This window comes from Dipodomys ordii, unplaced genomic scaffold (genome assembly GCF_000151885.1).
Source record: "Dipodomys ordii isolate 6190 unplaced genomic scaffold, Dord_2.0 Scaffold6, whole genome shotgun sequence".
NCBI lineage: Eukaryota > Metazoa > Chordata > Mammalia > Rodentia > Heteromyidae > Dipodomys > Dipodomys ordii.
Window position 1 is genome coordinate 6020184 of NW_012267222.1, and position 12086 is coordinate 6032269.

Here is a 12086-nt window from a genome sequence, read left to right on the forward strand (position 1 = left end):
AAAAAAAAAAAAAAGTAAATATTCACAGTAAAAACTCTTTTCTAGAACATTCACCCTAGGCAGATGCATACTACCATCCTCCTGGCATTTGCTTATGGGTCATTACTTTTTTTTGGGGGGGGGGTATCCAGTCATGGGGCCTGAACTCTGGGCCTGGGTGCTGTCCCTCAGCTATTCAGCTCAAGGCTAGCGCTCTACTACTTGAGCCACAGCGCCACTTCCGGCTTTTGTCTTATGTGGTGCTGAGGAATCGAACCCAGGGCCCCGAGCATGCAAGGCAAGTGCTCTACCACTGAGCCACCTTCCCAGCCCCTTATGGGTCAATTCTTGATGAGGCCATTTTTAAATGAATTTTTAATCATTTAAAAATAACATGTCTGAGATGAGCATGGTGGCCCATGCCTATAATACAAGCTATGCAGGAGGCAGAGATGGGGATGATCATGATTTGAGGCCAGCCTCAGTGAAAAATTAGCAAGAACCCATGGCCACAAATAAGCTGGGCATGGTGGTTATGACTGTGGTTACAGCTGTGTAGGCCATAGGTAGAGGATTGCTGTTTGTGCTGGTCTGGGGCAACAATGTAAGACCCCATCTAAATAATCATAATAACAGTAACTACAACAAGAACAACCGAAAGCAAAAAAAGGCTAGTGGCATGAATCAGGTGGCAGACATCCCTGAGTTCAAACTCCAGCACTTGCACTCACCCCCAGAAAGCTCTGAGTTCAAACTCCAATACTCCTACTGACTCCTTCTGAGATAGTATGTCTAGTGATGGGTATATAGTTCATTGGTGCCACTGGCACTTTATGTTTAATCCCCAGTGCCACTGGGCACTGGTGGCTCATACCTGTAATCCTGGCTGCTGAGATCTGAGGTTTGTAATTCATTACCAGCCCAGGGAGGAAAGTCTGCGACTCAACTTCAAGTTAACTACCAAAAAGCTGCAAGTGGCACTTGGAGTGCTAGAGCATCAGCCTCGAGTGAATAAAACTAAGGAACAGTTCTCAGGCCCTGAGTTCAAGCCCCAGTACTACCTCCAAAAAAACAAAAACAAAAAACAAAAAACACCAATTTACTTAAAAAACACATAAATAAGCCGGGCGCTGGTGGCTCACGCCTGTAATCCTAGCTACTCAGGAGGCTGAGATCTGAGGATCGCAGTTCAAAGCCAGCCCGGGCAGGAGAGACTGTGAGACTCTTATCTCCAATAAACCACCAGAAAACCGGAAGTAGCGCTGTAGCTCAAGTGGTAGAGCGCTCACCTTGAGCTGAAGAGCTGAGGGACAGCGCCCAGGCCCAGAGTTCAAGCCCCATGACCGACAAAAAGAAAAGAAAAAACACATAAATATCAATAAATATCATTTACCAGATTATATATTGAAGAGAAAAATTGCTTTGTTGGGTACTGGCGAAGATTAATAAAATTCCATATTGGTTCATGTTAAAAATCTTAGAAAATGAAGAACAGAAAGGAGTGTCCCTAAAGAGGCATTGGGGCTGGGGTTGTTGGCGAAGTATAGAGCCCATGCTTAGTGTATATGAGACCTTGGTTTCAAATCCATTGACATTGACGTACAATAGAGACAGTTCACCAAATATCCATAAGCTCCCTGACATTTCCTGTCTCCTTTGCTGTTAGATGGGGGCCAAGTAACATGCTCTATGCACTAGACTATGAGTAGGAGCAGCATGTCACTTTTAGGTGAAGGCAGTTGAGCCCACGTTCCTCCTCCATCCCTTTCTTCTCTTGCTCCAGTGACCTTGGAGGCTGCGTATTGCAGATGGCATAGATTAAAGATGGAGTAAGGATGCTTCACTCTCATCAGACTTTGCGTAAGCAAGAAATAACCCTTATAGTGTTAAGCCTCTAAGATTCCAGAGTATGTGTGTAACTGCAGAATAGACTATCTTGTTCTAATTTAAAGGACACCTACCAAAAAAACCACAGAGACCACATTTCACTTTCAATGGTTAGAGTCACTCTTTGAAATCAGGAATGAGCTCAAGGGTGACTGCTGTTTCTGTTTCTGTTCTACCTGTGGGTCTTACTTAGTGCAGTAAAACAAGAAAGGACTGGAGTGGAAGGAGCAAGTTAACTATTCGGAAACAAGTCTATCTCCCAAATGAACTCTGTGTATCCTTAAATATAACTTACCTTAGCCAGTGACATTATTACATGCTAACAAAAAGGAAGAAAAAAATTTAATTTAAAAAGGTATCATTCACAATTCATTAAAAACCATATAGTATTTAGGAATAAACTTACTAAGAAGAGTGTAAGACTTTATGGAAAAAATTACAAAGTTGATTGAAAGCCCTTGAAGAAGGTCTGCATACCTATATGGAAAGAAAAACACAAGAATGCAATGATATCATTCATACTCAGTGAAATTCACACAATGGTCAGAATCCCAAGGGAATGGTTAATCAGCTAGTCAGAATGATTGCCAGTGGGTATAGTAGAAGAAAGGCCAGGAATAGCCAAGGAAGTAAAAGAACAGGGAGGAGGCATTGGCTTGACATATAAGGTATTAGTGGGTAAGTAAGTGGTCTTAGCTAGTGCACAGGCTGTCTGTTGGAGGAGGAATGAGTATCTAGAAATAATCCCACGTATTTGTGATGGTGGGCATGTGACAGGAGATTTCATATCAATGTGGAAATGATGGTTTTTTCAATAAGTAGTACTGGACAGTAATGTGGGAGAAAAAAATATGTACTTAATTTTTGTAATCAAGCTCTGGGCACACAGTATATATCATTTAAAAATAATATATGTAGCCGGGCGCTGGTGGCTCATGTCTGTAATCCTAGCTACTCAGGAGGCTGAGATCTGAGGATCTCGGTTCAAAGCCAGCCCAGGCAGGAAAGTCTGTGAGACTCTTATCTCCAATAAACCGGAAGTGGCACTATGACTCAAGTGGTAGAGTGCTTGCCTTGAGCTGAAGAGTGCAGGGACAGCGCCCAGGCCCAGAGTTCAAGCCCCATGACCATCCCCCCCCCAAAAAAAAAAATATATATCTAGAGAATCTGCTGTACTGAATTTTGTGGGGTTTTTTGTTTGTTTTTGAAAGTGAGCACAACGAAATGACACCTTGAGAGTAATGGTTCCAACATATATGAGAGACAGGATGTTTATATCTTAATATAAGTTGATCCCTTTAAAATAAAAAAAAAATAAGATAAATCATTGTTTTGCTTTTCTGACTGATTTTGACTATTTTAGAACTTTTCTCCAGCCAGCAGCTGTAACAGTGAGAATTTTATAAAAGGTGAAAGACTTAATTATCTTTTATACTTAAAGCATGTCCCAGGTGGATGTGGATTCAGGAATTGAAAATATGGAGGTTGATGAAAACGACCGAAGAGAAAAAAGGAGCCTCAGCGACAAGGTTGGTAAGAGATGTGACTTTGCTTCATTCAGTCTTCAGGTAGCACAGACACATCATCCTTCTTATTGTAGGGCCTGTGCCAGCGGCCACCCACCAGCAGCTTTCACTTGGCTTTATTGCTTATGTCTGTTACTCTACCACTAGAACTACTCCTCCACTTCCAGCTTTTTGCTGGTTGATTGGAGATAAGATATCTTGGATTTGTGTGTCAGGGCTGGTTTGGAACTTCCATCCTCCAAGCAGCTAGGATTACAGGCATGAGCCACCAGTACTTGTCAATCAATGTCTTTGTAGTTGGGTTTTTTCTTCTGAAGAACAGTAAGTAGCCTTGATTCTCTCTCCCTCCCTCCCTCCCTTCATCCTTTCCTTTCTTCCTTCTTTCCTTCTTTCCTCTTCCTCTTCCTCTCTGGGTCTTTCACTCAAACAGGTAGATGACAGTTTTCTGAGGAAAGCAAGAATATGTAAAATTCAGTAGCAAGCAAAAAGTTTTTGAAACTATGAGGCCTTTATGTTGTGCTGTCATCTGAGCATAATTTCCTGTTTTTAGGGTTTCTTTTGTGTTTGCTTTTGGTCTTTTGGTGTTATGGCATGAACAATCACCACTTTTTGCTTACTGAATTTTTAAGACTAGTTTAGCAGCACGTGATGATTATTAGAACCTCCTGGTGGTGGCTGTACTGCTCAAATTTCTATCATTCTGTAGTATTTACAAAGTTCTTTTTTATATGTGATATTTTATCTATGATAGAATATAATGAGAAATACTTCATTTTAGAAATAGTCTTTTTTTTGGTTAGTGCTTGGGCTTGAACTCAGGGCCCTGTGCTCTCCTTTAGCTTTTTCACTCAAAACTTGTGCTCTGCCACTTAAGCCACAGCTCTACTTCCAGTTTTTTGCTCCTTAATTGGAGATAAGGGTTTCTCAGATTTGTCTGCCTCAGCTGGTCTCAAACCACAATCCTCCTGAGAAGCTAGGATTACAGATGTGAACCACAGGCCCAGCTGGAAATACTCTTGAAGGGAAGTTGATTATGTACCTAGAACGTTAACCTGGTCTTTTGGATTTCAGAAAAATAGACAAGATATGTACATCTTATGTGTATCTTATTTTTTTTCTAGGTGGTTTCTAATAATGACCTTGTTCTTTTATGCTCCCATCTCAATTGTATCATAAACTCATGAGACATAGATATTACAGATTGGAAGTCATGGTAACAAGTTTAGTTTTTCTTTTAATTAGTAGGTGAGTGGTTTTATGCTTTTTTTCCTGACATACTGAGGTTTGAAATCAGAGCCTCATGCTTGCTCTATCATTCTATCCTTTTTACTGTTTTGGAGATGGAGTGAACTTTTCTTTCCTGGGCTGATCTCAAACCATGATCCTCCTAAGTAGTAGGTAAGATTATAGGTATGAGCTGCCAGGACCTGGTAGTCTTGTATTTTTGTAGTGTCTTCACTTGTAAATGAATAAAATCTGAATAAAATATTCCTAGTGAACTAACATATGCCTCTTACTGGAGATTAACCACCAGATCTTCTTTCCTCCAAGGAGCCTTCTTCAGGCCCTGAAGTATCCGAAGAGCAGGCCTTACAGCTGGTCTGTAAGATCTTTCGTGTCTCTTGGAAGGACCGGGACAGAGATGTCATTTTTCTTTCTTCTCTTTCTGCTCAGTTTAAGCAGAACCCAAAGGAAGGTAAGTCTCTAGCTCAGCCATCTTTTTCAAGCACCTGCAGGGAAACAGTGTGAGAGCTTTGGCCTTTTCTGTGGTCCACATGTATCACTATTGCAGCGGCTGCTGGGTCACCAGATCAATGTCATGCTGAACATTAGCTCCAATTCAGGAACTAGCATCATGTTCTGCAGCTTGAGGTCCCTTCAGTGCCATCTTGTTTCCTGTCTTACTCTTTCTCTCCATCCCTTCCTCCCTCCCTGCTTGCCTGCCCACCTTATTCCCTCACTCTCTCCTTTCTTCTTTGCTTCCTGTGGTATTGGAGTTTGAACTCAGCACTTTATGCTTGCTGAGAAGATTCTCTGCTGCTAAGCCATGTCTCCAGCTGTGTTTTGTACTGGTTATTTGTGGCCTGCCCAAGCACACACCTAGACCAAAATTTGCCAATTTTATGCTTCCCATAGTTTCTGGAATGACAAGCATGTACTACAGCTTTCGACTCTACTCTGTAGCAGTACAGACTTTCAACTTTTCTGCTTAGGTTGGCCTGAGCAAAAATGATTCATCTCATTCCTAACCCCTAAAGTAGCTAGGAGTGCAGGCTTTAGCTACAGGCACCTAGTTGAGTGTTGGGACTTTTGATTGCAGGTATGCTCTTTAGTGAGGACACTGCTGTTTGATAATTTCTCTCTTTCCAGTGATTTTATTGTTAAGCAACCTTTTTACTTTCATGATTTCTGGATATGAAAGAAAATTATATGGTTAAGTTAATGGTCTCCACTGTGTATCAGGAGAGCCATGCCTAACCTGTTCATTATTCTGCCTTTCCCACAGTGTTCTCTGACTTTAAGGATTTGATTGGCCAGATTTTAATGGAAGTGCTAATGATGTCCACTCAGACTCGAGATGAAAATCCATTTGCCAGTCTGACAGCCACGTCACAGCCCATTGCAGCTGCAGCGCGGTCACCAGATAGAAATCTCATGCTGAACACTGGCTCCAATTCGGGAACAAGCCCCATGTTCTGCAACTTGGGATCTTTCAGTGCCAGCTCATTATCTAGGTCAGTGTGGTTGTTTTTGCACAGGCATTGGCACTTACGAGCCATGAAGGAGTAGGAGGAAGTGCTCACTCAGTGTTGGCCTGTGCCCTCGACACTTTGAAGTGGGTTGTATTTGGGGGGATAGATGTTGTTGTTGGAGGTGGCATTACCTTTTCTAGGTTTCTTTTGGCTTTTCATGTTTAGTCTATGTAGATTAAGACTTAGAAACCAATAGTTGTGTTAATATATTAGTCTTAGAAAAGGGGACATTAACTCCTCTGGATTGGTGCGACAATTAGATTATGATTATTTAAACATGTATCTCATCATATACTCAAACTCTTGCTAGAGATATGAAATGTATTTATGCTGTCCTTTGAAAACCTAAAGATTTCTATTTTAGTTATCTTAAGTTTTTCTTTGATTTTTCTCTTCTTTCCTCCCTTCCTCCGCTAATTTAGCCTCTATGAAACTAGCCCAGCTCCCACTTCCAGTTTCTGGAGCTCTGTGCCAGTGCTGAGTCCATCTTTTGCCTCACCTCCCCGTGCAGCCAGCCACATGGCTGTGTCTTCCACCTCCCTCAGTCCTCATAGTGCGGCTTCTGGACCTGCTGCGGGAAGCCAGCCCTCGTCCCCGCGCTATCGGCCCTATACTGTCACACATCCAGGGGGGTCTTCCCCCTGCCCTGTCCCACGGTCCTCAGGCACTTCCACTCTATCTGGAGCCCCAAGTCTCCCTGCCTTTGCAAGTAGCCCCCAAGCTGTGCCTGCCAGCAATTCCAGACAGAGGCCCAGCAGCGTGGGCCCAGCTCTCTCACCTGCCTCACCCCGTGCTGCAAGCAGACGGCCCTCCTCCCTGCGGATCTCTCCTAGGTATTTATTCACAGGAGAGCTGCGTGTGTGTTTGCAGTGCAAGGAAAGCAGATTAACATGGTTTGGAAGAGCTGCTGTGTGACACTGACCTCAGTTTAATTTGGGGGTTGTTTTGGGGACGTCATCTTGTGTCGCTAGCAAATGTGGTAGGCATGCACCCTGCATCCTGGCTTTGCCAGGTTGTGATCACATCAGAAAGTAAAGGTGGTGCTATGGTATGCTTCTTTTTCACCTCCTTTCCCTGGTTCATTTTCCTTCCTGCACACATACACACATACACACACACACAGAAAAGTGCATTTTTTAAAAATTGCAATCTAGTTCACATACCATTCCTAATTGCAAATGAATTTCAGAGACTGTGGTCAGTGTTGTATTTGAGGGTTGAGGCTCACAGGATCACTTTTTAACTGTTGTTAAGGATAGTCAGACCTAGGGGCTGAGGACAGATCTGTGCCTTAACCACTCCTCTTCTTAGGGCCCCTGGGCCTGTTCATATTTAAATGCTTTGATTTTTGGTTATGTATAATTTTGGCCTCTCAGAAAGCAGCATTATCAGAATTCTGAAAATCCTGTGGTCCCTTCCCTCAAATGTATCTGTGTATTTCTAATGGAGGTGAATTATTTTTTCTGCATGTCCATGGATAAAACTTTTTTTAGTGTAACCTTTACTTAAAAAGATAGAAAATGCACAAAGTTCTCCCCCTCTTGTTTTCTTTTGTTCCCTGATGACCTCTTTTGCTTTTGTTGTGGTAGTATATACGACAATCCTTTCTCCTTCCTCTTCCTCGCACTTTCTGGGGACAGTAGTGATGAAGAAGATGAAGAAGAAGATGATGGTGATGATGATGAAGGTGGTGGTGGTGGTGATGATGATTTTTCTTGTGTCCAGTTTGGGTCCAGGTATCAGAGGAATGGAGTCTTACCCTGCATGTGCTTAGGTGTTTAGGAACTAACTTGTGTAAGCCCTGCTTAGGGCTATGCTTTGAATCCAAACTGGATAGGGTTAAGTGAGGTGGCCTGGTAGGTGTATTGAAGTATGAGGACTTCACCGTGGTATGAAATGGCACAGAAGACAATTTTCTTAGTTGTTGCCATTCATTGTGCAATTCATTCCATCCCTCAAAGATGAGGAACATTCCAGTTATCCGTTACAAGAATCTTCTTCAGTAGGGTTGCATGAATTGCTGGCATTTAGGAAGGACCTGGGGCTTGAACCTGGGGTATGTATGTGTTTCCTTTTCCCCCATCCTGTCAAGCCTGGTCTTGACAGCCCGTTGGAAGAATCCAAAGGGGTCATATTGTCTAGTATATCTGAGCTTCCTCTTAACCTTTAATTTCCCTTTAATTTCCTTTAATTTCCTTTGTCCTCAGTGAAGTCAGACCCCATTTGTTTAAAGAGCCTGGGCAATGACAGCAGAAGCTAAAACTGGGTTCACTGAATAGTTGCTGCTGAAAACTAAAAAAAAATTCCCTGAGGTTTCTAGGTGACTTTGAGCAAGAAAATATGGGAGTTGTTTCTTTCTAATTAATCCTCTGACTCATTGTCTTACCAGTTTGATCTTAAAGTGGAGTTTCCTCGGGACAAAGTTGGGATTTGTGCTGTGCACTGTTCAAAAATAACTCTGGACTTTAAATAAAACCCTCTGTAGGAGTTAGGTACACTTCATTAATTGAACAGTGTTCAAGAGACTCATTAAAGAACACATAGAAGAATGTTGATACAAGGTTAAATATTGATTCTGAAAGGTTGATACTTGCATTAGGTTGGACTTTATACCACTATTTCTCAAGTAACTTTCCCAAAGGAAGAAGTGTCTTTTTCCATGCTTGTCTAGTTGCAAGATCACAGTCACAGAGCAGCTATGTCCTTAGGAATCACTTCTCATACTTGGGTAAAGGGGCTTCGTTATCTGCTTTGTTCTAAGTTATCTGTTGGAGAGATGCTCCTCTGGCCTATTTATTCTGTCATAGGCTGCTTTTACTGATGACTCTCTTTCTAGGTTTCTAACATCCCAACCTTGCCTGAGATCTTCTATACCTAGTAGCAGAAATACTTCCTGGGGTCATAGTAATAACTGTTAACACTGAGTGTGAAGTGCCACATCCTGTGTTGGTGATCTGGCCTATCTCTTGTTCTTCAGTCCTTTCTGTAGCAGTGGATGAGGAAACCAAGTACAAGTGCACTTGGTGAGGTGCAGAGAGGTTAAAATCACATATGTGTTAATGGCAGAGCCTAGATTCAGATTCAAACAGCTGGAACCCAGAGCTCATGTATCTAGCCTTTCCATCTGTGCCCAACGGTGCCTGTGTTGTTCTTCCCTAATATTTATTTCACCTTTAAGAGTCTATGTGTTCCTTGAATTACTTCCTAATTACAAAATATAATTAAATCTCATGCCAGTTTGTTGAGAAGTCCCTTATTGGTGGTTACAATGCAATGGCATGATCCAGATTGTAAATTAAATAACCTAACTATAGATAACTAATACATATTAAAAAGAATGTAAAAGCCAGGCACTGGTGGTTCACGTCTGTAATCCTAGCTACTCAGGAGGCAGAGATCTGAGGATCACAGTTCAAAGCCAGCCCAAGCAGGAAAGTCTGTGAGACTCCTTTTTTTTTTTGGGGGGGGGGTCCGGTCATGGGGCCTGAACTCTGGGCCTGGGCACTGTCCTTCAGCTCTTCAGCTCAAGGCTAGTGCTCTACCACTTGAACCACAGTGCCACTTCCGGGTTTTTTTTTTCTTTTTGCTTATGTGGTGCTGAGGAATTGAACCCAGTGCCTCAGGCATGCAAGGCAAGCACTCTTCCACTGAGCCACCTTCCCAGCCCTTGTGAGTCTCCTATCTCCAGAAGTGGCGCTGTGGCTCAAATGGTAGAGTACTAGCCTTGAGCTGAAGAGCTGAGAGACAGAAGTAACGCTGTGGCTCAAATGGTAGCGTGCTAGCCTTGAGCTGAAGAGCTGAAGGACAGCAACCAGGTCCAGAGTTCTAGCCCCACAATTGACCAAAAAAAAATTTTTTTTAAAAGAATGTAAAAAGATAACTAAATAAACATAACTTGAGGCAAGTAGGTATTAAGAGTATATGTCAAGGCAAACCAGAAATAAATTGGAAAACCTCATAAATTTGACTGGTCAGCAAAGAGAAAATTTTTTCTTCCTCTTTCTAATAGATCTTTGCAGAATTTCATTTATTTTGAAGTAAGTAAGTAATTATATGCTTCTTAGTCAGTGAGACTGTTTTCACAAGAATCAGGAAGATGGTCTTCATTTTCTTTCTGTTTGCCCAGAAGAGTTGATGTGTTTAAGTCCTTTGGGAAGGAGTTATAACATACAGTCATGTGTTAATTCCTCACTATGGTATTGCTGAAGGTTGGTTAGTTTAAGAAAGGTGAGGCATTCTTCTGTATTGTTTTCAGGTCTTCTGTGGAAAAAAACCGTATGAGAAGTCACAAGGAACTAGCTGCTCCTGTTCTTGCAGGAGAGAAAACAGTAAAGGGAAAATGGTCTTGTGAGTCAGATAACTGTAGGAATTATCCTGAGGAGTTTTCTGATAGTTTCCTAGGAAGTTGGTGACAGTAAGAAATTGGGGGGTGTTTTGTTTTATTTGTTTGCTTTCTTTGTTGTTTTTAGTGAAGAAAGTCAAACCTTGAATGTCCTGAGCTTATATAAGGACAAAGGAGAAAATAGCTAGCAATGGGAAAGGTTGACATACATGCTGCTGTTCCTGCTGGTCACCACTGCTAGAGGATACGTGGAAAGAGTGGGAAGTCCTTCTACTCACCCCTCCCATACACCCTAGGCCTCTAGTGTTTGTTCTGCTCTTTGCACTTAGTATACTCTCCTGTCTTCAACCTTTGGACTTATTTCTTCTCTGAGCCTCTCTTGCCCAGATAGCTGTAAGGCTGTTTCCCCAACTTCTCTCAGTTCTCTGTGTGAATGCTATCTTGTCAGAGGCTGGCCCCTGACCCTCTGGTGTTAACCATTAAATTATACATGAAGCTGGGTGGCTCACGAGACCTGTAATCCTAGCAACTCAAGAGGCTGAGATCTAAGGATCGTGGTACAAAGCCTGCCTGGGCAAGAAAGTCTGTGAAGACTCTTTTCTACAGTTAACCACCAGAAAACTGGAATTGGAGCTTTGGCTCAAAGTAGTAGAACCTTGAGCTCAGGAACAGAGCCCAGGTCCTGAGTTCAAGCCCCATGACCAACAACATAAAAAGAAACAAACTTGGGCTGGGAAGGTGGCTCAGTGGTAGAGCGCTTGTCTTGCATGCATGAGGCCCTGGGTTTGATTCCTCAGCACCACATAAGCAAAAAGAAAAAAAGCCGGAAGTGGTGCTGTGGCTCAAGTTGGTAGAGTGCTAGCCTTGAGCTGAAGAGCTGAGGGACAGCACCCAGGCCCAGAGTTTAGGCCCCACAACCAACAAAAAAGAAAAAAGAAAAAAAAAAGAAACAAACTTGATCTCACTCTATCACCTGCTTTGCTTTCATCATCCTTCCCACTAGTGTGTTTTGGGTGGTCACTGCCTTTAGAATGTACGTGTCATCTCCCCTGAGTGATTCAGTATACACCCCAGGATCTACAGCAAGCCTGGAGCATGCCAGGACCACTGTCCACTTGTTCAGTAATTTGTGCTTGTGAACGTGCACAGCTCTGTGTTGTAATTGAGAAAGCATAAATTCCAATGCCAGTATTTAAAAATTGATAAATAGACTCATTATGGAAAAGTTTCCTTTTTATATATTAAATGTAGTTCAAGCCGCACAGATCTGATATATATATAAAACCCCCAGGAATATTTTCAGAAGAATTCAGCCACATTTTTATTTTGTGAAGTAATTACATGATGAAATTGGACTGCTGATGTAGTTACCAGAAAGTGGTTTGCATACTCTCCCAGAAAGAGGGATAATTTTGTTTTATAACTTTTTGATGAGTAAAAATGAAATACTGTGTAGTTGGTTTTGAGACACAGTTTTTCTGTGTAGTCTAGGCTAGCCCAGAACTCAAGATCCAAATGCCTCAGCCTCCTCAGTGCTGGGCGCATAGGCTTGTACCACTGTGCTCAGCTGAGAGGTTTTTTTTTTTTTTTTTGAGTGGG

The 12086-nt window shown here is 42.3% G+C and overlaps 1 protein-coding gene across 2 annotated transcripts in view; it reads left to right on the top strand.

The window, feature by feature from the left end:
- The window catches only part of Ube4b (ubiquitination factor E4B), a 123179-nt gene that overhangs the window by 48291 nt on the left and 62802 nt on the right, over nt 1-12086 (top strand). For both annotated transcript variants that reach the window (XM_013034507.1, XM_013034514.1), the window contains exons 4-6: nt 3308-3395; nt 4944-5088; nt 5899-6127. In XM_013034507.1, the coding sequence (XP_012889961.1) occupies nt 3308-3395; nt 4944-5088; nt 5899-6127 (462 nt within the window). The remainder of the gene's footprint in view (nt 1-3307; nt 3396-4943; nt 5089-5898; nt 6128-12086) is intronic.